Consider the following 27,950-nt stretch of genomic DNA (forward strand, 5'->3'; position numbering starts at 1 on the left):
GCTCGGATGTATTTTTACATGTCTGACGAACGCTAGTTGGGTTAAGGAAACATGCTCACAATACTGGCACCGGAACATGCTTACTTACAGCGTAATGCTCGGGTCAAATCAATTCAAAGTCATAATTAGTCCAGTAACGGCAGCTGAATTAATTATTATAGCACTGTTATAGCACTGTTGGTGTTAGGTTTGGTTGTTAGCTGTACTAATAAAATTGCGACAGAACGGTTTTAAAATGCGTGAGTAATTGTTTTTAAAAATGTGTTGATTATCTAATTTACATCTGAAAAAGGTGAATGCTGCATAAATAGAATGTTTACAATACCTGATGATTGTGGATTTCACAAAAAATAGATGATGAACAAAACAGCATAGCATTCCATATCCTAAGTAAAAAATATCAAAAGCCTTTGCGATTTACAGTTAAATACTGTATACTGTAGTGTATTAAACTGTAAATACAATATTTACAGTTAAATTTTGTAAATCACAGTAATGCTGTTTCTTTTACAGTAATGTGAAGTATTTCGTAAAAACAGTCGGAAACTGTAAAAAAAAAAAAAAATCCTGTAAATTTACATCAATTTGTTACAATGTGGACATGATTTAAGCAGGGGGACACGTCTGACACTGCAGGTTTGATGGTAGCCTTTGTTACTTTGGTCCCAGCTCTCTGCAGGTCATTCACTAGGTCCCCCCGTGTGGTTCTGGGATTTTGCTCACAGTTCTTGTGATCATTTTGAGATCTTGCATGGAGCCCCAGATCGAGAGAGATTATCAGTGGTCTTGTACAGTATGTCTTCCATTTTCTAATAATTGTTCCCACAGTTGATTTCTTCACACCAAGCTGCTTACCTATTGCAGATTCAGTCTTCCCAGCCTGGTGCAGGTCTACAATTTTGTTTCTGGTGTCATTTGACAGCTCTTTGGTCTTGGCCATAGTGAAGTTTGGAGTGTGACTATTTGAGATTGTGGACAGGTGTCTTTTATACTGATAACAGATGTCATTAATACAGGTAACGAGTGGAGGACAGACGAGCCTCTTAAAGAAGAAGTTACAGGTCTGTGAGAGACAGAAATCTTGCTTGTTTGTAGGTGAGCAAATACTTATTTTTCACCATAATTTGCAACTAAATTCTTTAAAAATCCTACTATGTGATTTTCTAGATTTTATTTCTTATTTTGTTTCTTATAGTTGAGGTATACCTATGATGAAAATTACAGTTTTAAGTGGGAGAACATGCACAATTGGTGGCTAACTAAATACTTTTTTGCCCCACTGTATACAGGGTAGCTTAGATAGTTTTATTATATAGTTTTCACACTTTAATCTGATTATAAATGTAGCACCCACATTTTCCAGACCAGAGTCTGTTTTATAGTGTCACACTTGATAAAATCTAAAGGCTTACTGTGTTCACGTTTACATTGCTTAAGCTCGATGCAAATAAAAAACACCTACATTTAATTTAAATTTTAAATTTGTACTGTAATTTTAGTACTGTGATTATGAATTTGTTTCATTACAATGTTTTACTAAAATGTATTTGCTCTCAACGAGCTGCGGCTCATTATTAATTTTTTAATTAATGATGCAATTCCTCTTCTTTTGCTGTACAGTATATTGCAGGTTTCATTTTCTCGCTGGTTACTAAAGTGCATTGTTCAAGAAAAGTGCAGTCCTGCAAAGGAGTGTCAATATTCATTTGACCTTGGCTAAAATTAAACTAACAACAATGTGCTGTTCAAATACATTGTATTGCATCGGTTTCCATTCCTTTGTGGTTACCATGTCATTTTCAGCTTGCATTTACTTTTTAATGTTCCCGTGCATATAGTTTCTGTGTATAGAGTTGAAAAAAACAATACAACTCATGCTATGATAAGGAAAATCTACATTTATTCCATTCCAAGAATTAAAAATGGTAACAATGTCAATTTTAGAATGTAGAATCCAGAAAATTTCAAATTTACACAAATTTAAGAAGAGGCTTGAACCACTACAGGTCTTCTGAAAGGCCTCAGCTCTAAGAGGCAAGTAATCCTTGTCCCAGGAGCTGACTAGCTGACTTGTTATCTTTAAGTGGGGAGGGATGCATTTCAATTTATCTGAATGTATAGGTGAGAACAGCTGAGACAAGTTCACACCTGGGGAAGTGGGCAAGCGTGAATTATTTGCATTTGAATGTTGTTTAACAATGTAAAGCACACACAGTAACACTAAAACAACACTCACTCACTCATCGTCTATCGACACATACAACAACCTAAAATAAACAAACAACAACCTAGAATACATAGGAATAAGAGGCCCTGATTATAAATATTATTTAATACAACAAAATTCCCAGAAAAATTCCTATGACACATAGACACAAATAATAACAATAAACAGATACAAACACAGTTACAGTAGGATATATAAAAGGTTATATATATATTCTATTTTTTTTGTGTAAAATTGTTAGCTAGTGAACTTGATCATCTGTCTAAACAACATTTAAATGAGTGTGTTATTGTACAATAAATGTCAATAGCTCTGGTTCTGATTTTTCATGTTTGTTGTATAAAGTACTCGGACGTTAAAATTCCCATCACTGTAGTATTTCTTCGATACAACATATTGTTATGACTTTTTTATGACATAAGCTCTAATTAAATTTAAAAACGATGATGACTAAAAATGTCACATTTCGCCACTTGGCGGTTATTTCATGAATGACTTTAAAATCCAACTGGTTTATTTTGACCGCTGGTGTTTGGCAACGGTGGTAAGCATGGCGGTAATAGGCATTCCTGTCGACTACCTACTGTAAGTATTATGTTAAGTTGTACTATTTTCTGATTCTCCCTTATGCAAAGCAACCATTTTATATTTATATCTGTAGAATTAATAGATAGATTCCTTTTTAAAAGTGGGATCTTAACAATAATATACTGTAAGTTTTATATTTTAAAATGTGTTGCTTTATCAGATTGATTTAGATTGAGGATTGGGTGAATTTAAATAACAATTAGCTTTTAGAAATTAAGAAATTATTTTTGTCATTCTCCCTTTCATATCTTGTGAATTTTTTTCTTTTTTTATTCACAATGTGGTTGTTGATGTGAAATTTGTCCCTTAGAGAATTTGACCACATAGTCATTAGCAAAATGTATAATTTGTGTTAAGGCATCCAGCATCAGGCAGTTTATATCCTCATTTACATGGGTCTCCTCATGATAGTTCAAGACAGGGAAGATACAGTTCACAGGCACACCCAGGGCATTACTGTATTTTCTCATCTGAGTATAGACACAGAAATACACATAATGTCATTAATTTGTTAATTTAAAAATTGTATTAGGAAATCTCTTTAGTGATATAGGTGAACTCTAGCAAAAGTACATACGTTCTCTCTGATCTTTTTGCTTTTGTAGACGTTGTGCAGATTCTCCTTTGTCATTTGACATGCACGGTCTACTCCTGTCATGAAAACCACTTGAGGGATTCCTGTAGTATGATCAGGCAACACACCGAGAAACGTTTGTTATTTCATTTAAATGATAGCAGGGTACAGGGATTAAATTATAGGGTTGATGATAAATAAGTCTTCCATGCATGAAAATAAAATAGACATCACTATGTGCTTAACCTTATATATGGGCCATATTGTGTAATTCCATGCCATTTTCATGACCATCTCAATGCATAAACTGATCTGATGAACAGTAAACATTTGTAATTATAAAAAAAAACTTATTCTTTTTATAAGATGTACAAAGATGCATACTTTAGGCCTTGTGATTCCGCTATAAGGATGATTTCAACAGTTTTGTTTATCATACAGTGGAACCTTGGATTAAAAGCATAATTCGTTCCGGGAGGGTGCTCGTATATATATCTAAACATTCGTAAATCAAAGCAAATTTTCCCATAAGAAAGAATGAAAGCTCAGATTATTTATTCCACAACCACCAAAAACAAAACAAATTAACCTGCAGTTTACCTTTGAAAAAAGTAAAAATAAATCCCAACAGATAAGTGTTTCCATTAGAGTTTGTGTTTACATGCGCTGTGTATGTGTGTGTGTGTGTGTGTGTGTGTGTGTGTGTGTGTGTTAGAGAGGTTAAAAATCTATTCTCTCTCTCCCTCTCTCTCTCTCTCTCTCTCACACACACACACACACACACACACACACACACAGTGTATGTGCACGCGCAACATTGGACACTGGGCCCCTTCTCTCCTCCTCTTATCTTCACACACAGCCCTCCTCTTCTCATCTTTACAAACAAACACACACACACATACTTTAACGGAAAGAAGGCTCTGTCGCAATTCTTTTTAAAGGTAAACGGTTAATTTGTTTTATTTTTACTTTACATAAGTATTTCCGCTGTGTATGCCCAAGTGAAAAAAAATACACTTCAGTGTATTACAAATATATTCAAATCCTCAATAATACGTTGCAAATATACTAACAAAAAGTTGTACCATCAGTTAATATATAAAAAGTATACTAACATTTACCAAATTTTAGAATTAAACTTTAAATATACTTTAAAATAATTGTATTATGGTACACTTTCCAAAAATGTATAACTGGAAAATATACTTTAAGTGTTAGTCTAATTTCCAAAGTATACTTATTTAAACTTGTTTTTTAATAAATTTTTGGTATTTGCTCAAAATAATCATTGTATAAATGTACAAAAAGTATAATTAGAATAAAATTTTTAATATACGGTAGTCTCAGTATATTATTAGGAAAATTTAAATGTACAGTACTTATTCATATGTTCTTATATTTAGTGCACTACTCTCTTGTGCGTGTGCGCTTTTAGATTTGGTTTTGCACGCCGAATCTCTCTCTCACGCGCGCGCGCTCTCTCACACGTGTTTTTTGTGCGCTGAAAATAATTTTTTGCTCGTTTTAGATCATTTATGTTTGCACTCTTAGTAGCTATTGGCCTGTTTTCAGTCTCTGTGTAACAGCTAGAATCAACACACCAGGCTTAATTTAATACTGTACCTGTATATTCTAATATTAATGTTTGTCTGTGTTCAGAAAATAGTTCAAATTTAAGTTTGTGTGTTTCTGAACACGTTTTGTTGAACACAAATAAACTATAAAAGTGCTTTTTTGTAACCTTGTGCAAATTAAATCTGTTGAACTCATGAATAAAATCTGCCTCATAATTACTGTACTAATGTAATGTGTTTCAAAAACATGTTATAGTGTAGAAAATGCATTTAGCATTTGTAAATTATCCTAAACACCTTTAGTGTACTGGTAATACATTTGCAATACTGTAGTATAGAAGGTTATGTGTACTGTATGATACAATAAAGTTCAATATGATACAATTTGTATTAACCACAAAGTGTACTTATTTAGTATTTGTAATTGTCCAGAAGTATAACATCATGCTACTGCTTCAATAAGAATATACTCCTAGTATATTAATCATGTATTTGTAACACGGTAAAAATAGCTGTAATGTACTTATAATACATTAAATATATACTTAAATTGTATTAATTAATGTCAGGTATGTACGTTAGTACACACACAGCCATATACTTTAAGTGTACTAAGTACAGTTAAAGTTGTTTCACTTTAACACACAAAAGTATACTTAATACACTTAAAATTGTGCTTTTGTAAAATTTAATTACAACTTAAATACACTTAGTACAAAATAAGTTGTTCCAAAATTGCAAACTTCAAGTATACTAGTCATTAGTCTGCTGCAAACATACTTGGAATCCGAGGTTTTACTGTACTATGTTGTTCAACCACACCTATTCTTACATAACCGTATTCATTCTTAGCCCTAATAATATGTTACCTTTAAAGCGCCTTTTAAAATAAATATTTTAATGTAATGTAGTAATAATAATAATAATAATAATAATAATAAAAATAATCTCACCCATTCTGCTTGCTGTTTTTCTGACACTCTCCAATTTTTTGAGAAAGTCTGGTTTCATCATTGAAACCTTGTCAGCTGGTACAACATACACCAGGCAGTGCATCTGATCACTTAGGCTGGGATTTTGATTGTAATAAAGGTTGCTTTCAGACAATGGAGTGTTAGGGTTGAACTAAAGAAAAGAACATCATAAAGTTTTTGTGCTGTCATCCAAAACTGGCTTGAATGATATTTCAGATATTCCACTGTCCACACTGGCAGAATTTTACTTAATGACATTTGTTTTATACTAATTTACATATGGTGTGACTGGGATAACCAACCACAGAAATCTGTTCACACTGAAGTTTAAGTGTTATCTTACCGTATACCCCTCTTTTATGTGACCTTTTAAAGCACTGATGACATCTTGAGTTTGCACCCCGTCTTCTTCTGCCTCTGCACCCATTATATCGTAGAAGATAAAGGGAAATGATTCTTCTTCATTTGCAAATCTGTAACTTTCAAACTGGAAGTACAGTAGTACAGAAAAAGTGCATTTCAATATTTATCTAGTTACCTGTGTCATGCATTTAAAATATAAAGGGATCACACACGTAAGACTAAATAATATAGACTTACACATAGAGTGTGAGTCTTAGTAGATTCTGCAGCAGCCAGACAGTTTACAAATTGACGTCCTTCAAAAATGGATCTGATTGTGTTTATGGTGCTGGACTTTCCTGCTCCAACTGGTCCATACACAAGGTAGCGGAGCTCTTTGACTTCATTACAAATCTTAAATGACTTGAGAGTCTTTAACATTGAATCTTTTTTGCTGAAAGAAAATGTACAATATTATCAGCTTTTACAGTATATTAGTTTCTATGTCAGTTATAACAATTCCATTAGTACTGTAACTAGCAACTCACTGTACATATGCCTTGTTAGAAATTAAAATTGAAGGATAATGATACCTTACATGTGGCCGAACTTACCTCCATTGCACTTCTCTCCAGTTTTTAATTTCTGTAAAAAAAAAACATGACAACTAAACACAATATAACTGAGTACTAGGGTAAATATTGCACTATGTTAGAATATAATGCAAAAGGTAATTTATTTCGGTAATGAAACTTAAAAGGTGAAACTAATATTGAGATAGACTCATTACATGCAAAGCAAGTCTATCAAGCCGTGGTCTGTCAAAATTGAAATGATTATGGCTTACAGCTCAAATTCAAATTTTTAAATTCAAATTTGATTTGTCACATACAAAGTCATACACAGTAGGATATGCAGTGAAATGCTTCTACGACCACCCATGACCATAAAAAATTAAAGTTTATAGATAATAAATAAATATGAATAAAAAGAAATACAATAGAAAATAAATGTAAGTAGAATAAAAATACAAATATTCTGTACAAATAAGGACATTACACAATATAGCAAAATAAGGAAAAATATAGAAAAAAATAGAAATTTAGTGTAAATAAAGAAAATAAAATGAAGTAAAAATTACTGGGAAGTGTGCAAATATGCATAAAAAGTGTCTTATCAAAGTTTCAGGTCCAAAAATGAAAATATAAATTTGTAAGTGTGCATAAATGTGTCTATAAGTGTCCATGAATGTTCAGTCAATTTTGGTATCAGTCTGTGTGGTGTTATGGTTGAGAAGCTCCTCCTCAGTCTCTCTGTGTTGGCCTTCAGGGAGCGGAATCGCTTTCCAGACCGCAACAGAAAGAGCAGTCCATTGCTGCAGTGACTGAGGCCCTTCACGATCTTCCTGGCCTTGGTCCAGCACCGCTTGCTGTAGATCGAGTACAAGTCAGGGAGCTCTGTCCCTCTGTTAGGCTCGTCTGTCCTGCATGGTGCTGTTTCCAAACCAGGTTGTGATGTTTTCCTTCAGATCAGGATGCCTTAGCTGCAGCCTCGAAGCGAGCATAGAATGTGTGCAGCTTGTCTGCCAGAGTCACGTCCGCGTTCGTCATACCGGATGTTGGTGCTTTATAGTCCGCTATTGTTCTTAGTCCCTGCCACAGGCTCCTAGAGTCACTCTGTTGGAGCTGTGACTCTAGTTTCCTTCCGTAGAACTGCTTGCCTTTTTTCACTGTTGTATGATGCAGCCTTGTACAAGTTCATGTTCCCCGACGCAAGTCCTGCATTATAGGCAGCGGTGCGAGATCTCAGAGCGTCGCGGATGGTTTTATCCACCAAAGAAAAAGGGGTCGGAGCAGTCATGACGGCAGCTGGCCTCACCGGCGCCATCATAATTTTTATAAAGCTCATGAAAACCCCAAATCCACAATCTCAGAAATTTAGAATATTTTGAAAAGGTTCAATATTCTAGGTTCAAAGTGTCCCACTCTAATCAGCTAATTAAGCCATAACACCTGCAAAGAGTTCTGAGCCTTTAAATGGCCTCTCAGTCTAGTGAAGTAGGAAGCACAATCTTAGGAAAGACTGCTGACCTGACAGTTGTGCAGAAAACCATCATTGACATCCTCCATAAGGAGGGAAAGCCTTAAAAGGTAATTGCAAAAGAAGTTGGATGTTCCCAAAGTTCTGTATCAAAACACATTAATAGATAGTTTTGTAGAAGGGAAAAGTGTGGAAGGAAAAGGAGGAAAGGGATGACTGCAGCCTGGAGAGGATTGTCAGGAAAAGGCCATTCAAAAGTGTTGGGGACTTTCACAAGGAGTGGACTGAGGCTGAAGTCAGAGCATTAAGAGCCACCACACAAAGACAGGTTCCTGGACTTGGGCTTCAAACGTTGTATTCCTCTTGTCAAGCCACTCCTGGCAAACAACAAACGATGTCAGAAGCGTCTAACCTAAGCTTAAGAAAAAAAAGAACTAGTCTGTTGTTCAGTGGTCCAAAGTCCTCTTTTCTGATGAGAGCAACTTTTGCAACTCATTTGTTAACACAACACCCAAAGTCTGGAGAAAGAATGGATAGGCACACACTGCAAGATGCTTGAAATCCAGTGTAAAGTTTCCACAGTCTATGTTGATTTGTCATCTGCTGGTGTTGGTCCACTGTGCTTCATTAAGTTCAGGGTCAACACAGCCATGTACCAGGAGATTTTGGAGCACTTCATGCTTCCTTTGGCAGGACTTGGCACCTGCCGACACTGCCAAAAGCACCAAAACCATAGGATTACTGTGCTTGATTGGCCAGGAAACTGTGAACAGAATCTATGTGCATTGCCAAAAGAAAGATGAGAGACATGAGACCGAACAATGCAGAAGAGCTTAAGGCATTCTGGTACATATGTACATATGCATACTTATACTTTTACATGCATATGCATACTTATACTTTTCAGAGGTCTGATATGTACTATGTGCAATCCTTGTTTTATTGATTGCATGTAATATTCTAATTTTCTAAGATTGTGGATTTGGGGTTTTCATGAGCTGTATGCCATAATCATCTCAATTATGGCAAATCATGGCTTGAACTATTTTGCTTTGCATGTAATGAGTCTATCTCATATATTAGTTTTACCTTTTAAGTTGCATTACTGAAATACATGAACTTTTGCATGATATTCTAATTTTTCGAGTTTCACCAGTATATATGTATTTTTTTTAAATTATTTTCTCCCTAATTTAGTCGTAGTCAATTTCCATCCGGTCGTTAGGGCACTCTCCCATCAAGGTCACTGCACCACCCAGGAAACAAACTAGCGATCTCATGATAATACGGCAAGCACTTTACCACTACGCCATTCAGAGGTCCTGAACTTTATATTTAAAAATAAAAACATCTTTTATGTTTGTGCAGTTAGGAAAGGTTATTATTAGCATTTATATTGATATTATTTCAAGTAAAGGATTATTGTTACTTGCCGACTCTGACAAGGGCAGAGCATGAGGCTGAACCTGAACTGTTGCTCAGGGTTATTTTGTAATTTCCTTCATCACTTTCCTGGGCATTTAAAATTTCCAAGACAAATCTTGTACCAATTTTCTTCACAGTGTGCTTGCCCTCTACACAAGACAGTGTATGGCTGTCCTTCTCCCATGATGCAGTTACGTCTTCTGTGTTTGCCTGACACTGAAGAATAATATTATCTCCACTTGTAACATGTTTGTCAGCCAAGACTGTAACAAATTCTGTTAGACAGATAGGAAAAAGAAATATATTATATGGTCAGGCATGAAGTGATTCATATCACGTTTAGGTGAATTGCACATATCAACCCACTCTCACAGTCTTTAATATACAGGATTAACAGACTTAGTGTATATATACATATTAGAGGGAACAATATCATATGCAGGGACCATTGTCCCAATATCTATGTTTAAATAATTTCATAAATGCCGTTGTTCTTCCTTTTTCTTTTTAAATTACTAGAAGCTGCATATTCAATTAGACACATTCGAAACACACTATTACTGGAGTATTTCAATAAGTTGGGTTGTTTTACATACCAGGTTTAGTTGGAGCAGATCCCATGTTTGACAATATACTGAAAAATATAAACAGTATAAAAGCACTGAATCACTTACATTACTAGTGCTTGATACTGTCGCTATAGAGAAGTTGCCGTGGCAAAACTAAACAGAAAGTAAAAGTGTTGGATAGCATAGCACCATGTTTTTTCTTCAAAAGTGACACTTTTAAATAAATCATATTAAAATTGAGTTATTCCAAAATAAATAAAATAATGTAATTTAAAGGTATTTAATAGAATTATGCACATGTATGTTTTGTGCATTTTTGTGTACATAAGCGGAACGAGAGAGAGAGAGAGAGAGAGAGAGAGAAATATAGTTGTTATTATCGTTCTAAATGAGGAGCACTTACCGTGTGTAAATTTCAAAGTGAAATGAAAAGCCTGTGTGTCTCTGTCTGCTGTTCTAGCTGTGTACTGCTGCTTGTTTTCCTAAGAGTGCTCACTCTTCTTTCACTTTTGCTGCTGTGTGTCTGTATGCAGGGGGGAGGAGTTTTTCTATGAAATCAAAAGTAAAACAGTGTAGCGAATAACAGGGCTCCCATAGAGAGAACAGTCAATGGATCACATTCCTGAACACCCTCTTCCAGCATGCATGGCACCATCCTGATAACCTTATCTGGTTTGCTATCTTAAGGGGGACGTCTGTAAAACTAAGAAACTCCACAAGGCCAGATGCTTTGAAGTAGACCCCGAAACTGAGGGTGTAAATCGGCGATCCGGTAAACAAAGAAGACAGTTTTACAGCTCCACCCCAAGCTGGGGAGGAAGAGGCCTCATCACACCTGGACAGTCTCTTGACCTCTGGAAGACATGCCTTTCCATGAACAAAGGCATACGGCATGGACACTATTTTAAACATCTTTAAAGTGTGCCAGTAGGGCAAAACGTATTTACATATATTTACTTAGTTCCTTTTATTCCTGTGTACATGTTTGATTAATCTGCATAACGTTCAAGGTGTAATCAGCATTTACAAACCTTTTTATTAGATAAAGGAAGGAATGAGTGGGTAAGATATGTAATGTTTGGTGTCAATCTCAAGCTGGCTTTATTTCAAGAATGTTGGTGAACATGGGTAATTGGTAGCATGAACAGAGCTCATGCAAAATTACTTTTTATAAAGTATTAAAAACTCCAACCGGATGGGTCACACGTGACTGCCGAAACACCTGGCTAATTTATGCACAGAAGGAGGAACCACGTGAGGTGTGGCTAAGCCCTGCAATCACATCCGATTGGATGAATCACCTGTGGGACGACCTGACCCCCAAGGGACAAAAACCCTCAGGAAGTCCACAAGAAAGAAGAAGAGAAGTTATCATCACAACTGCAACCTACAACATCTTCCAAGCAGCTCGGGCTTCCGCCCTTGCGGGCGCTGAGCCGCCGCTGCTGGCGTCATCCGCTCTTCAAGAACTCTCAACGAGACTTCGTGCCAGAACTCCAAAGCCCAGCAACGAAGGAAACCTCAGAAGAAGTTCCAGAGCGCAGCCATCGGTAACCAGGCAACCAACGCCTCACCGAAGGGCTTTTCCGACTGACGTCATCTCTACAACAGCGCACCAACCAATCAGCAACGCCGTGATTCCCTTCGCTGGAGGCGAACCAAAGGATGAGAACGAAACGTAACGCAAGTAAACAAACAATGCTGCATACCTTGCTGAAGTTGGTGCTCGTTTCATAACTAAACCGTAAGATTGAACCCAAGACTCTGCTCTTGTGACTTTCGTTGATCTAGTAACCAGTACTAGAATAACTTCATTCATTTTCACTTGCCAAATTGTTTGTGTGAATGTGTGTGTGTGTGTGCGCGTGCGTTCAAGTAGTGTAGTTTCATGTATCGTAGATTAGTCAAATAAATTCTCGTTTCTTTATAAAGTACTGTTGTCTTGGTCATGTATTTTAAAGTCTAAACATTTGCCCAGATCGTGTTACCTTGCTCATAAATTGCTTAATACTAGATTTTGTGTTATAGCTGTTGGCCATGTGATAACCAGAACTAGTAAGATACACTAAATTGTGCTAAACGCTGGACGGGTAGTCAATATAGTGTACGTAATAAATTTTGATTCAATTAATCAAATTAAAACGAATCGTTAAAGATTCGATACAACTCTGACCCAGAGCTAAAAATTACTTATTAATGATGAAGGATGCGTTGGCATTGTGTTCACATTAAAATGTCTATATTTATTGGTGGACAATGCAACCGTCATTCGTTGTCTTGATTATGTAAACCCTACGTATTAATGATGAAGAATGCCGGAAACTATTCATGGTCATTATTCTGTTAAAACTCTACCTATACACAGTATTATGGTGGAGAATGCCGGCAGCTTTTCATTGTCATTATAACGTTAAACGCTACATATATAATGGTGGAGAATGAAAGCGGGCATTGTTTGGCTTAAAAATTCATAAAACCAAGACCGATTACTGTATCTCTTCTATTGTCCAAAAATAGATTAGAGGCAGAGAAACAGAGTTTTGCGATACTGTATACGTACTTGTTTTGCGACACACCACTGTGTGAATGAATGAAATGCAACGCGAACTTACTCTTTTGATTGAATGGTTTAAAACCACCTTCAGTATTGTACGTTAACAGCCGCTATTTGCATAACATTTAGTCACGGTTAATGGTTAAAGTAAACTGCAGTTTATAATATTAAACTTGTGCGCTAAAGACGAAGCAACCTCTTCGCTGTACATTTTAATAGTATCAACATCGCTTGTTGGAACGAAGAAATCTTCCTTCATTGCGATAAATATTGATTGGAGCGATGTTCCTCTAATCTTTTAAAGGCCTTCATAGCGAGCGGGAAATGCGTATTCCATTTTCAAGCTCAGCTATACGTTAAAGTAAACTGCAGTTCATGCTTAAACTAGTGAACTAAACGCGGTGCTCTGAGAGAGTGGCAAATGCGTTGCATGGGAGAATGTTAATCTCGTTAAAGTAAAATGTGCGGTCAAAAGACACGTTTGTTCATGTGTTTAATGTCGGTATGTTTGTCTGACAAAGGGCTGAGATCCGCCGAGATCTCAGCAACATTGTTGTGTTAAATGTAGTAACAACTAAGTTGTGTGCCCCACTCTAACGAGTGGAGTTGACGTCGTTCAGCTATAAAGAGCTAACTAGGGTTGTTCGGGTTGTTCATTGTTAAATGCGCTGCCATTTTTACTGACCACCCATAACTGTTGAACTAGCACGCTCGTTTAAGTGTACGTAACTATAGCGACGACTGTGACCCGGAAACTCTAAACAACCTCTTCCGCGATAACTTTTAAGTGCGCAAGCACAGTCCGCCCGCTCTATCTAATACCAGTTGTAAACAAAGCCTAGCATGAGCTACGTCAGTTAGCAAACCTAGTGCGTTTACATTGTAGCCTGTGTGCATGTAGCATCTGTGCTAGTAGCATTTAAGGCTAGCGGTTAGCACGTAGCATCTTTCTGGGTCTTTTTCCTTTTTCTCTTTTGACCCCCTCTTGATTACTTTACCTATACTTAAGGGATTAAGCAAAATTACTTTCATTGATTTTGATGACATACTGGAATGTTGATCATTGTCTAATTGTTTTCATCTAAAACTTAAATTCAATTTCATAAATTATTACAGTTTCGGTGTTCATCATACACTGTAACTGTAACTACTTACTGTATATGATTTTGATGATAAACATCTTTCAAAATTGATCATCAACTATCATTATTAGTTTGAAATTTTTCAAAATTAAGTAATAAATTAGAAGTCGGGTCCCTAATTTAATGATAGACAATCAATGGAGTTAATAACAAATTGCTTCTACCAATTCTAGTGCTAATTAATGCTCAATAATTAGCTATAATTCATAATTTAAACTTCAAATTTGAAAGGTTTCACATTATCCACCAGGTCTTTTGTCACCCAGTTTTAACTAACTTGGTCAACCCTGTTAAGTGTCCTCACATTAGAAGGAAACCCCACACTTTCTTTTTCTCTTTAACTCAGTTTTTCTCCTGGTTTGACTACTGCTGCTATTCTAGGATTGTATCTGTGAAAGTCACAAAAGCAGAGAACGGTAGAAACGTTACATATTGTTGAAGCGTGAATTCTTAGGTTCAAATGCGCCCGACTCTCACCGTACCTTCCCTTTTCGTGCTGGGATCCTACCTAGCCAAGGTTAGAGCAGGTCAACTAGGAAACCGTCCATAAAATTTTGAAGACGCGTTTAAAAGTGTTTCAATCTGTGTATGGTTGTCAGCCCTAATGCTGAGTTAACCAATACTGTCATTGTTATTGTTTCTTTCGCCTAGAGGAAATCTTAAATAACAATCACATACTGAGAAATCCCCATCTTAAACCCCTTTACTTAGGAGCACCCTTCCAAATCAAAATTAATAAAACAAAAGGGGGAATGAAAAACAAAATTTGGTATTGAACTTATTCTGCCACAGAAATGCGGTTTCTGTTGTTTTTCCTCAGCTTAACATTAGCTCTAACCTTTCCTTACACAAAAAAGAAACCTCCTCTTATAGGAAAGTAGAAAATTACCATGACTACTCTATCCCTTGCTCTGTGTTGTTGTTCTTTTCTGCATCGGTTCTCTAGCCATGCTAACTGTGTGTTCACTAGCTCTTCCCACAGAAACTCCCAGTTAGTAGCATGCCCACCAGAGGACCACAGTCACAAAGAACCACACTCGGCAGTAGCCCACACTTACACATCTGTTTGCTGTGTTTGTTGTTTTTTTTTTCTCTCTTGCTTTTTGTTTTGTTTCTTTCTCTCACATCTGTGTCAGTCGTGGTTCTAGAACCCCATCAAAACATGTCTCGCACCACAGACCTGTCAGTCGCTGAAAAGATCTGAAGACATGGACAAGTGTTGCAACGACAGCTTCCTACCTAAGGCTGCCGAAACACTAAAGTACCAGACGCCAGACCAGCTAGATGACAACTTAACGAGCCGTATGAGACAAGACCCAAGTCAGTGCTATAGTCCCAATGAACTGTCCAACATCACCGGCTCCTTATGTCACACACTCATTGTCGCATTAATGCTGCGCAACAGGCACGCCGCCTATCTACAGCAGGAGCTGGCGTGTGCAACAACGCATCAAGCAACTGAAACTGGAAGCTCAGGAGCGACAGAAAGGGGGTGACGAGGTAGAGCAGGACAAAGTGGAAATCACTGTGCTGCAAGCAATTCTGGCAACTACTACACGTGAGAGTGAACAAGGCAAGGCAAACTACGCTGATCTCTCCGACAGGCTGCAGTATGCAAAAGAGCTACTAGAAAAGGCCACGTCTGACCCCAGGGAGAAAAATGGCAGAATTAAAGCCCTCAAAACTCACCTGGACAAGCAAGGAACGAGCTCAGCTACCTCATGCGACAGATGGACCATAGCAAAGAAGAGTCCTACAGCGTCACCGAGGAACTCAAGCCCGCCTGTGAATGGTGCCACGATCCGTCAAGGTAACGACATGCATGCATCTTAACCCTGTTGAGCAGGACCAGGTCCCCTGTTCTTGGACCGATACGTAGTGGAAGAAGCGACGGGCGGGGCGACGCATCCCCCAGCCCCCTTCAAAGAACCCTACCTCATGGCAGAACACCGGGAACCTGCTCCCTCCAGCCACAGAGCATCGCATGGCGCAGAACTTGACCAACTCGCCAGGCACCTTGATAAATTTATGCCACGTCTGCCAGGCAGCCAAGATTTCCAGACTTATGTATGAAAAGTGATCTCCATCTAGAAAAGAGACTCCACATCACTGACCAAGGTAAACTCTGGCTTTGAACAACATACAGCCCAAAAGTGTGCAGCTACCTAAAGTGTGCAGCTCACCCAAAGACTGACTACCATCTGCTCCGGGAAGCTCTCAACAAAGATTTCTGACCTTGAATCAGAACAATGATTCAACAAAGAAACTAGTCAAAAGTCTAAGCTAATCCAGCTCAAGCCCAAGCCACAAATGAGCTGAAGACATCACCAATGTCAAGACTTTTAAGAACTGATGAGAAGGATGATTAAAGAGTTGTTCCAAACTGGAAAGGGGGGGAAAAACAGACCACTGACACAGATCAACTGTCTTATACCTTTCACCACAGTAACATACTTTGGTCCTTCTAGGAAGGTACATACAGATATTTTATTCACTTTTGTAAACAAACACCTAATCACCCTCCTCTGTCTGCACTGCTAGGCCCAACCTCTGGTAGAAAGGAGTTGCTCCACACATGTGACACTAGTTTAGTTTCCTCAACCTATTTGTGTCCTTGTGGCCCTTTCTCTTTGTGTTGTCTATTTTTTTATTTTTTTATTTCCCTGTGTTTTCGCTTTCTTTGATCAGGGAATTATCCTAACCAAGCTTGAGTACAGCTGCCAAAAATTAGATTGACTCTTTCTTCCCAAAGTGAAAGTAAAATCATTGTCAGTCAATTTAAACAACCCGATTCGGGATAAAGCCTAGCCAAAAGCACCCCTATGTCGTTTTAAGTGTTCGTAACCAGACCATACGAGGTAACTAGGTTATGCACCATGATTCAGTTGGTTATGGAGGTGTTGTTTGTGTCTTGTGTGTGCCTGTTCTCTCTCTCTATGTTTCTACTTCCAGTGCCCGCTGATGTTCGCGAATGGAACTTCACCGAGCAAAAAGGGGGATATGTAGCGAATAACAGGGCTCCCATAGAGAGAACAGTCAATGGATCACATTCCTGAACACCCTCTTCCAGCATGCATGGCACCATTCTGATAACCTTATCTGGTTTGCTATCTTAAGGGGGACGTCTGTAAAACTAAGAAACTCCACAAGGCCAGATGCTTTGAAGTAGACCCCGAAACTGAGGGTGTAAATCGGCGATCCGGTAAACAAAGAAGACAGTTTTACAGCTCCACCCCAAGCTGGGGAGGAAGAGGCCTCATCACACCTGGACAGTCTCTTGACCTCTGGAAGACATGCCTTTCCATGAACAAAGGCATACGGCATGGACACTATTTTAAACATCTTTAAAGTGTGCCAGTAGGGCAAAACGTATTTACATATATTTACTTAGTTCCTTTTATTCCTGTGTACATGTTTGATTAATCTGCATAACGTTCAAGGTGTAATCAGCATTTACAAACCTTTTTATTAGATAAAGGAAGGAATGAGTGGGTAAGATATGTAATGTTTGGTGTCAATCTCAAGCTGGCTTTATTTCAAGAATGTTGGTGAACATGGGTAATTGGTAGCATGAACAGAGCTCATGCAAAATTACTTTTTATAAAGTATTAAAAACTCCAACCGGATGGGTCACACGTGACTGCCGAAACACCTGGCTAATTTATGCACAGAAGGAGGAACCACGTGAGGTGTGGCTAAGCCCTGCAATCACATCCGATTGGATGAATCACCTGTGGGACGACCTGACCCCCAAGGGACAAAAACCCTCAGGAAGTCCACAAGAAAGAAGAAGAGAAGTTATCATCACAACTGCAACCTACAACATCTTCCAAGCAGCTCGGGCTTCCGCCCTTGCGGGCGCTGCGCCGCCGCTGCTGGCGTCATCCGCTCTTCAAGAACTCTCAACGAGACTTCGTGCCAGAACTCCAAAGCCCAGCAACGAAGGAAACCTCAGAAAAAGTTCCAGAGCGCAGCCATCGGTAACCAGGCAACCAACGCCTCACCGAAGGGCTTTTCCGACTGACGTCATCTCTACAACAGCGCACCAACCAATCAGCAACGCCGTGATTCCCTTCGCTGGAGGCGAACCAAAGGATGAGAACGAAACGTAACGCAAGTAAACAAACAATGCTGCATACCTTGCTGAAGTTGGTGCTCGTTTCATAACTAAACCGTAAGATTGAACCCAAGACTCTGCTCTTGTGACTTTCGTTGATCTAGTAACCAGTACTAGAATAACTTCATTCATTTTCACTTGCCAAATTGTTTGTGTGAATGTGTGTGTGTGTGTGCGCGTGCGTTCAAGTAGTGTAGTTTCATGTATCGTAGATTAGTCAAATAAATTCTCGTTTCTTTATAAAGTACTGTTGTCTTGGTCATGTATTTTAAAGTCTAAACATTTGCCCAGATCGTGTTACCTTGCTCATAAATTGCTTAATACTAGATTTTGTGTTATAGCTGTTGGCCATGTGATAACCAGAACTAGTAAGATACACTAAATTGTGCTAAACGCTGGACGGGTAGTCAATATAGTGTACGTAATAAATTTTGATTCAATTAATCAAATTAAAACGAATCGTTAAAGATTCGATACAACTCTGACCCAGAGCTAAAAATTACTTATTAATGATGAAGGATGCGTTGGCATTGTGTTCACATTAAAATGTCTATATTTATTGGTGGACAATGCAACCGTCATTCGTTGTCTTGATTATGTAAACCCTACGTATTAATGATGAAGAATGCCGGAAACTATTCATGGTCATTATTCTGTTAAAACTCTACCTATACACAGTATTATGGTGGAGAATGCCGGCAGCTTTTCATTGTCATTATAACGTTAAACGCTACAACAGCTTGTTTTTAGAGATAGATAGACAGACAGACACTTTGTTGATTCCAAAGGACATTTCCGATATGCAGCAGCAGTACACACAGTAACACTAAGACAGGTTGTAGATGTGATTGCACACTGTATATTTTACATATAATCAGTTTGCACAGCATAATGTGAGAACTGAGCAGTATAATGGCAACAACAAAAAACTGCAAGATATATAAGATGCATATAAATTAAGCACAAAATGACAAGAAAAAAAAAGAGAGACTAATAGGCGAAATGAAGTTAATTGCAGAGCAAGCCTGATGTGCAATTTTATTCATGGTTAAGTGACAACAGTGCAAATAGTATTAATTGTGCAAAAACAGCATGAAAGTGAGCAAAAAAACCTGAGTTTGTTAGTAATGGCAAAATATGTAAGAGTGAGAGTAACTGAGCAGACGATAATGCTAACAGATAAAAGAGTTTTATTAAGTTATAAGTTATAATTTATATATAGCTTAGCTGATGATTTTTAGAGTGTGCTAGAACATTCTTGATTCCTCTTTTGTTCCCAAATGAAATCTCTACACTCTGTCCTTGGGGGTGGAGTTAAAGAGCGTGGCCAGATTTGGCAAAACTCTGTGTCTGAATTTTATTTTAACGAGAAAAATATTATAAATAAATTAACATATTTCAAAGTCCAAATTGTTACACATTTAACTAGTCATTTTTTATGAAATCCTTTCCAGGTTATTGTTGGTTGTTATTATCGCTTCCCCTTTTCTCATCAGGTTATGTAAATCACACCTACTGTTGAAGGTGCATCTAGAACCATTTAAATGAGCTGCTAGACTAAAGCCTAGTCCAAAAATACCTGTGTACTTTTAAATATTTATGCATTTTGTCTTTTTGTGCACATGGAAACTGGTGCACATAGTTTTAGGTCACTTTTAGTTTGAAGATATTTATGACATGTGTAGACTGGTGACACATTTGTATGCCTTCAGAGTGTGAGACAATAACTCCCTTGTTTATAAGCTGATTTCGTTTAACGGCAAAAACTAATGACGCCAAACGTATCGTGTAATTAACATTGCCACCCAGATGTTTTGGATACTGTCACATGCAAACACACTTACTATTTTCAGAATGTACAACCCTCTCGCAATACAGATCCTGCAACCGACACAACAGGTTTAGTACAAGAATCCAGTTGGAATTCTAATTGGTGGGCTAAGTTTTAATACAAAGTAAATCATGCATTGCAAAATATATAATCAGCATATCATATCAGTATGAAAACTGCTGTTGTTTCAGAGTCGCTTGCATGAAAAGAGACAACTGTGAGATTGCCTAACAGTGTCAAAAAGTTGGCTGCACACACTGCTATTTAGGACAAGGAAAGATGGCAAACACATTTGGATTTAAAAATAGTAAGGCAAATACTGTATGTGAAGCACTTAGAGTCCACTTGGGCTCTGTGTACAGTATGTACAGTAACCTGACACTTAGTTCACAGTATGTATCCTTGCTGTGGGTGGGTCTCATTTCAAAATAAAGGAGTCTTTATTATTATTATTATTATTATTATTATTATTATTATTATTATTATTATCATCATTATTATTATTTTACATTTTATTTTTATTTTATTTTTTATTGGGGGCACAGAATACCCTTTGCTTCCCTGCCTAATGAAGGAGTACACCAATGGAAGAGACACTTTTCAATAACAATACTTCAGACTGCCCTTGTGTGAGCTAGAATGACTACTGAATGAACTTTTCAGAGACAGAAAGTATTGTCAGCATGTCAAGGAAAACCAGCTAGGCATACAGACTTACAGTATTTCAGGGGCAATAATAGAGATGGAAGAGGGTTAGGAAAGTCCTTATTATACTCCTTAATTGAAGACTGCTTTTTTTTTATGTGTTTTAAATACCAGTAGTTGTAGATCGTCAATGGTTTTAGAATCACAGAACTAGTTCATCTAATCCACCACAATTTTTAAAAAACTTTTAAAACTATTTGTTTGCGCACCTTGAAAATGAAATTCTAGAATTGGTCCGATCAATACCCCTTCATCACAATAATAAAGTTAAAGCATTTTGAATTAATAAATAATTTTACCACATAAAGGAATAAGAATTGGTCATAAGCATTAATGCATTAATCTACTCAGTAGAATGTAATGTATTCAGAATGCGGCCCACCTTTACCTGTTACCAGATATACCATTAATAATTAACATGTTTTTGTCACACTTAAATGATTGAGATCATCAAAAAAAAAAAAATTATATTACATATCGATTACTGAAGTGAATACCTGGCCCTCAAAAGTAATGAAGCAATAGTAAGTAAGTGTTTGCAATAACCGTCAATGAGTCTTTCACATCGCTGTGGAGAAATATTGGCCCATTCTTCTTTGCAAAATTGTTTTAATTTAGGAACATTGGGGGGTTCACAGGCATGTGAACATGGCCTGTTTAAGGAACTTAATTGGAATTAAGTCCTGACTTCGACAAGGCCGCTCCAAAACATTAATTTTGTTTTTTTTTAAACAATTAGAGGTGGACATGCTTGTGTGTTTAGATCATTGTCCTGCTGCATACCCCAAGTGCACTTCAGCTTGAGGTCACTAATAATGACCAGACATTCTACTACAGGATTTTCTGGTAGAACGCAGCATTCATAGTTCCATGGAAAGCTGTCCAGGTCCTGAAGCTGGTCCTCAGACCATCATAAACATCACCATGTTTCACTTTTGGTATGCCTTTTTTTTTTTATGAAATGCTTTGTTAGTTTTACACCAGAAGTAATTGAATGCACACAAAATAAGTCCAGCTTTTGTCCCATCAGTCTACAGTATATTTGCCCAAAAGTCTTGGAGATATCCAAGATTTTTCTAATAAAAACCCTTCCCGTTGCACCTTGGAACTCTTCCTTTAATGTCATTTTTGTTCTGTCACTTTCTTATTGTTAAATCATGAACACTGACCTTAACTGAGGCAAGTAAAGTCTGCAGTTCTTTAGATTTTGTTCTGGGTTCTTTTATAAGCTTCTGTGGCCAGCCACACCTGGGAAGGTTCACCACTGTTTCAAGGTTTCTCCATTTTTTAATAGTTACTCTCACCATAATTTGATGGATTTGCATTTTGTATTTGTTCAGGGTATCTTTGTGTAATATTATTAAAAATTTGTTTGATTATCTTAATCATTCAAGAAAAGAAAAAAATCAGAAAGGGGGCAAATACTTTTTCTCAGCATTGTATTATTATGCAAACGCCATTTTGCATTTTTCCTTTTGATACTTTTATTATATTTTGATGCTAATTGGTTAAGGTAAAAGACTTGTGTAAAAAAAAAGGGGCATATAGGGTAGTCTACACTCTACCTTTATAAAGAAAAGCACTTCCTAACAATCAGCACTAAGCGCTTACATACCCGAAGTATCTCTTTGTTTCTTTACTATACAGAAAGCCAATGTTTATATTAAAAGGATAAAAAATCCTAACCACAATCTATCATTTCTATACCAGATGTATTGATGGCCATTGCTGAAGAGCACCCTATATCTGGTCATATTGTTTAAACTAGATAATCCACTCTGTTGTGACTGGTTTTACGATCTGCATCTACTTACTACTTGTTATTTTACTTTAATTAGCTCGTAATTGTTATTTTTAAATGACTTTTTGTGTTTTTAGTTTGGTCCTCTGTTTTTGTAATTGTATGTGCCTCTGCAGCTGTATACTTATTTACTTTGTTGTGTTTTTTGTTTTCCTTTGTTCATGGCTGTTTGTATTCATCCATTTATTCATTCATTCATTCATTCATTCATTCATTCATTAATGCTATCATTTATTAATTTACACAAAAAGAGTAGCCACAACAGCAGACACAATTAATAAGTAATCTTTTTATAGTAGTTACATTATGATGGTGTGCCTTTGGTTCCTGATCCATTAAGCAACATAATCAACTTTAAGCTGTGTGGAAGTGAGTCCTCAGAGTAGCACATTTTAGCAGATATCGTATTAAAAGTCTAGTCGTATTATCACATCATACAGTATTTATGGAGCATAAAATTATCACACAGACAACATAAATAAAAAGGGGATTAAGTGTATATTTTGCAATTTTCTAATTTTATGTGATTAAAATTACTATTATTCTTATTTTATTTATTTATTTTTGGGTGGTAATCCAAACTACATGGAGAGATATTTTAACCATTTCTCTTTCTACCTTGTGTGTGTTGTGGCCATTCTGGCTGTTAGTTTTGCAGATAAATGTCCAATATGGTCATTTGTGTCCATCCCAGGCAAGCAAAAAATAGAGTTTGTGTAAAAAATCAACAGCTTTTAGGCTACTCATTTTTTTCAGTTATTTAGTAATGTTATTTAGGTTCATTGTTTAATTTTGTTTCAAAAGCTTCTGTAGGTTATTTTTTCTAAAAGTATATCAGTTATTTTATAGTTGTAATAAATAATTTATTAATAATACATGAGGCATTTCATAAAAGCATTATCTATTTATTTTTATGTACTCTAGTCTCTTAGCTGCAATTAGCTAAAATTGGTTTATTTTTACGGGCTACAAGGATTAAATTATAGAGCTGCTAATAAAAAGGTCATACATGCATAAAAATAAAGCAGACATCACTTTGTGCTGAATTTCATGCTATTTTCATGACCATCTACATATTTACATTTAGGCATTTGGCAGATGCTCTTATCCAGAGCGACTTACATTTTTCTTTTTATCTTATTACACATCTGAGCAGTTGAGGGTTAAGGGCCTTGCTTAAGGGCCCAACAGTGGCAACTTGGTGGTTGTGGGGTTTGAACCTGGGATCTTTCGAACCGTAGTCCAATGCCTTAACCACTGAGCTACCCCTGACCCCCATTTTCCACATTAATGGAAAGACTGTTTTATTGGAAAAATTAACAAGGGTGACATTAACTCCAATGACACTCACGTATACTAAAAGAATCACCGCTGTAAAGTAAAAATAAAACAAATTAACCTGCACTTTACCTTTGAAAAGAATTGTGACAGAGCAGTTTTTCCATTAGAGAGAGAGTGAGAGAGAGAGAGTGAGAGAGAGAGAGAGAGAGAGTGTGTGTGTGTGTGTGTGTGTGTGTGTGTGTGTGTGTGAGAGAGAGTGTGTGTAAGAGAGTGTGTGTGAGTGAAGGGGAGCGGTGTGTGTGTAGGGGTATAGTGTCCAATGACGTGCGTGCACACAAAGTGCAAGCTGATGCAGGGAGAGAGAGAGAGAAAATGGATCTTTAACCTCTCTAATGACACTTTATTTTGGTTTACATGCAAACAAACGTGTTATAATAAACAGTACATGCATGCTGTACATACACACATACAAACACAAAATAAAAGATGTTTTACGCGCACACACGTGGTCATGGCATTATAGTAAACAGTACACGCATGCATGGATGTTGATTATTCGTAAACCAAGACTTATTTATTTTCCAAGTCAAAATTTATTAAAAATCTTTGCTTGTCTTGCGGAACACTCGCAAACGGCATTACTCACAATCTGAGGTTCCACTGTAGTACTCTAAGTAAGCCAATGTCCAGTTTAAAGTAAGTTTAATGTCAAATACCCAGAAGGCTTTTTAAACCATATGAGAGATGAACAACCACTGACACTCAATTTGGGGAAGTAGAAAATACACAGGCAGGAGGCAGAGAAGTAGAAAAACCGTAGAAAACTTAGAGGGTGACCAAGGAGCATGACCGAAGGATGACCCGATGACACAAAGAGCAAGAAATAAGAACATTTAATGCTGACAAAGTGTAATGGCAATTTAAAATAACTTTCAGTTCCGTTTGTTGCCGGATACAGAGCATAGGTGACCAGACGTCCCTTTTTAACAGCTAAGAACAAACGAAAACCAAACAAAGGGATCAATCTCCTTCAGAGAGCTGGATGAACATGATCTAACACGGTTAAGGTTGTCGGTTACTGGGTTACTGATCGGAAGGTCGGGGGTTCGAGCCCCAGCATCACCAAGTTGCCACTGTTGAGCTCTTGAGCAAGGCCCTATCTGCTCCAGGTGCGCTGTAAACTGGCTGACCCTGCACTCTGACCCCAGTTTCCTAATTGGGATATGCAAAGAAGACATTTCGCTGTAAAGTACATGTGACAAATAATTGAATATTCTTCTTTATAATAAAAATCTTTTCGTGTATTTTTTTTTACCACAAACTATATTTATTAAGTGTAATTTGTGATAATTTGTTATTTTTACATTGACAAACCCCTGCAAAATAAATGTGCCATAAAATAATCATTTTGGGGGATTTGTATTAATCGTCTTGACGGCTGTCACGTGCCTAGGGTTAATTATAATAGTAATAGTACATTTGATTATAATTAACCTATTAATGTATGTCCTAATATAATATTTGAAAGAGATTATGTAGGGGGGCAATCCGTGGCAGGGGGGCATTTAAGAGCATAACAATACTTTTGAAGTGTTTGGGGAAAATGCCAAGCCGAGTGTTAATGTCAGTGATTAAAAGGAATATCATCTCATTTAGACCATTAAACATTGATGTAAACCATCAGCTCCATTGCATCTCTGTAATATACATTCACATTTGGATTTATAAGCAAGTTAATATCACTATGCTAAATGCTAGTGCTTAGCACGGGGAAACTAGCTTGTTCATTAATATATATTAATTTAATTGTGTATTTGGACACACGTGATATAAACAGTTAGCTCCACTGTTTCTGTAAAATGCTTGTCCAAATATGAATCTACACTTACCTAAAGGATTATTAGGAACACCTGTTTAATTTCTCATTAATGCAATTATCCAATCAACCAATCACATGGCAGTTGCTTCAATGCATTTAGGTGTGTGGTCTTGGTCAAGACAATCTCCTGAACTCCAAACTGAATGTCAGAATGGGATAGAAAGGTGATTTAAACAATTTTGAGCGTGGCATGGTTGTTGGTGCGAGACGGGCCGGTCTGAGTATTTTACAATCTGCTCAGTTACTGGGTTTTTTCACACACAACCATTTCTAGGGTTTATAAAGGACGGTGTGAAAAGGGAAAAACATCCAGTCCTGTGGGCGAAAATGCAGAAGACCCCACCAGGTACCACTCATCTCCACAACAAATAGGAAAAAGAGGCTACAATTTGCACAAGCTCCTCAAAATTGGACAGTTGAAGACTGAAAAAATGTTGCCTGGTCTGATGAGTCTCGATTTCTGTTGAGACATTCAAATGGTAGAGTCAGAATTTGGTGTAAACAGAATGAGAACATAGATCCATCATGCCTTGTTACCACTGTGCAGGCTGGTGGTGGTGGTGTAATGCTGGGACAGTGTTTTCTTGGCACACTTTAGGCCGCTTAGTGCCAATTGGGCATCGTTTAAATGCCACGGGCTACCTGCGCATTGTTTCTGACCATGTCCATCCCTTTATGACCACCATGTACCCATCCTCTGATGGCTAATTCCAGCAGGATAATGCATCATGTCACAAAGCTCGAATCATTTCAAATTGGTTTCTTAAACATGACAAGGAGTTCACTGTACTAAAATGGCCCCCACAGTCACCAGATCTCAACCCAATAGAGCATCTTTGGGATGTGGTGGAACGGGAGCTTCGTGCCCTGGATGTGCATCCCACAAATCTCCATCAACTGCAAGATGCTATCCTATCAATATGGGCCAACATTTCTTAAGAATGCTTTCAGCACCTTGTTGAATCAATGCCACGTAGAATTAAGGCAGTTCTGAAGGCGAAAGGGGGTCAAACACCGTATTAGTATGGTGTTCCTAATAATCCTTTAGGTGAGTGTATAAGCAAGTTAATATTATGCTAAGCACTAGCTTACTAAAAGAGCTAAGATAGCAGAATGTCAGCCCTTACCTATCAACTATTGCTAATTATCCCTGAGCTAATTCTTAGCTGCTCCTGTTATGGGTTAAATGTTACAGATGGTTAATGAATTGTTGTATGCAGTTTATTGGAGTTCCTGAGTGCCATATAATGTTTCCTGCATTATGTAGTGATAGTATCATAGTTAGAGATCTTCTGAGTAGTTAGCTATTTGCTTACACGATTTATGTAACAGTCAAGAAAAGGGACTTTTGTTCGGGTTCTATCTATTCTATTATAAAGTCATTAAATTTGTGTTTATATTGCGAATAATATGTACTATTGTGTTTTTTCCTTTTTACAGTAAACTGTGTGTAAATCATCAACTGCCTGTGTATCAGCTGATTTCTACACCAGCTTTACATCCTGAGCAGAAGGTAAGTGCTCAAAAGTATTTACCTCTCTTTTCAAGAACACCACTGAGCACATCGTAATCAGGGGACAGGGACACATTTCTCTTTATGGACATGTTAATAAATGATGTAGATAGGGCCAAATGTTGCAGCAATCCTTAATAGCAAAACCAAATAATTGTACACAGCATTACTAAAAGCTTGCATTTTTTTACATTTTGTGTGCGTGCCTGCCTGCCTGCATTCGTGCGTGTGTGTGCGTGTGTGTGTGTGTGTGTGTGTGTCAAACTGCATAGTAACATCATGAAGTCTTTTTACTAGATACTTATATGAACATGTCTTTATTTCTCCCCTGTTGTAGATTATCATGAAGAGGACGGACCCTTGATGCTCTGCCTTCTTGCATTACCAATATATACATGTATTTTATTAATTTGTAAATAAAGTCTTTAATGTAATTTATAGTTGAGTATTTATTTTCAGTTTGCTTATTCTTTAGCAAAACAGTTAAAGTGCATGTAAAGCATTGCTGCAAATGACATTAAATAGAATCAGATGTTACTTCACTCTGTGTGAGGTTACAGGCTTATATACAGTACAGTATACATTACTGCACCTTTTGTAAGGGGACAGGCTTATATACAGTATGTGATTTTAGCATCATTATGTTTTTCTGCTAACTGAAGCATGCTGCCTTGGAGATGATATTAGTGACATCTCTGTTTCAGTATGAACAACCGGTTTCATAATATTTATGAATACATTAATCCCATATGTTCAGCAGTTAAAACAGAGGTTCTTAAATATTTTAGCGGAGGACTCCTGCAACTGTAAA

At 37.2% G+C, this 27,950-nt stretch overlaps 1 protein-coding gene and 1 long non-coding RNA gene across 2 annotated transcripts; one reads left to right on the forward strand and one right to left on the reverse strand.

Annotated features, from left to right (window-relative positions):
• Positions 1–1,883: 1,883 nt before the first annotated feature.
• On the reverse strand, positions 1,884–10,838 carry LOC128524172 (interferon-induced protein 44-like). The gene is made up of 9 exons (XM_053496577.1): positions 10,720–10,838; positions 10,344–10,381; positions 9,756–10,022; positions 6,897–6,927; positions 6,541–6,736; positions 6,284–6,427; positions 5,920–6,091; positions 3,393–3,493; positions 1,884–3,285 (listed from the first exon to the last, which is right to left on the reverse strand). The coding sequence occupies exons 2-9, from the start codon at positions 10,366–10,368 to the stop codon at positions 3,085–3,087; spliced, it is 1,137 nt and encodes a 378-aa protein (XP_053352552.1). The 5' UTR covers positions 10,369–10,381; positions 10,720–10,838; the 3' UTR covers positions 1,884–3,084.
• Positions 4,128–27,535, forward strand: LOC128524173 (uncharacterized). The gene is made up of 3 exons (XR_008360498.1): positions 4,128–4,333; positions 27,067–27,139; positions 27,477–27,535. It is a non-coding gene; the product is annotated as an uncharacterized LOC128524173 (long non-coding RNA).
• The last annotated feature ends 415 nt before the right edge of the window (positions 27,536–27,950 follow it).

Source organism: Clarias gariepinus, chromosome 5, assembly GCF_024256425.1.
Source record: "Clarias gariepinus isolate MV-2021 ecotype Netherlands chromosome 5, CGAR_prim_01v2, whole genome shotgun sequence".
Taxonomy (NCBI): domain Eukaryota; kingdom Metazoa; phylum Chordata; class Actinopteri; order Siluriformes; family Clariidae; genus Clarias; species Clarias gariepinus.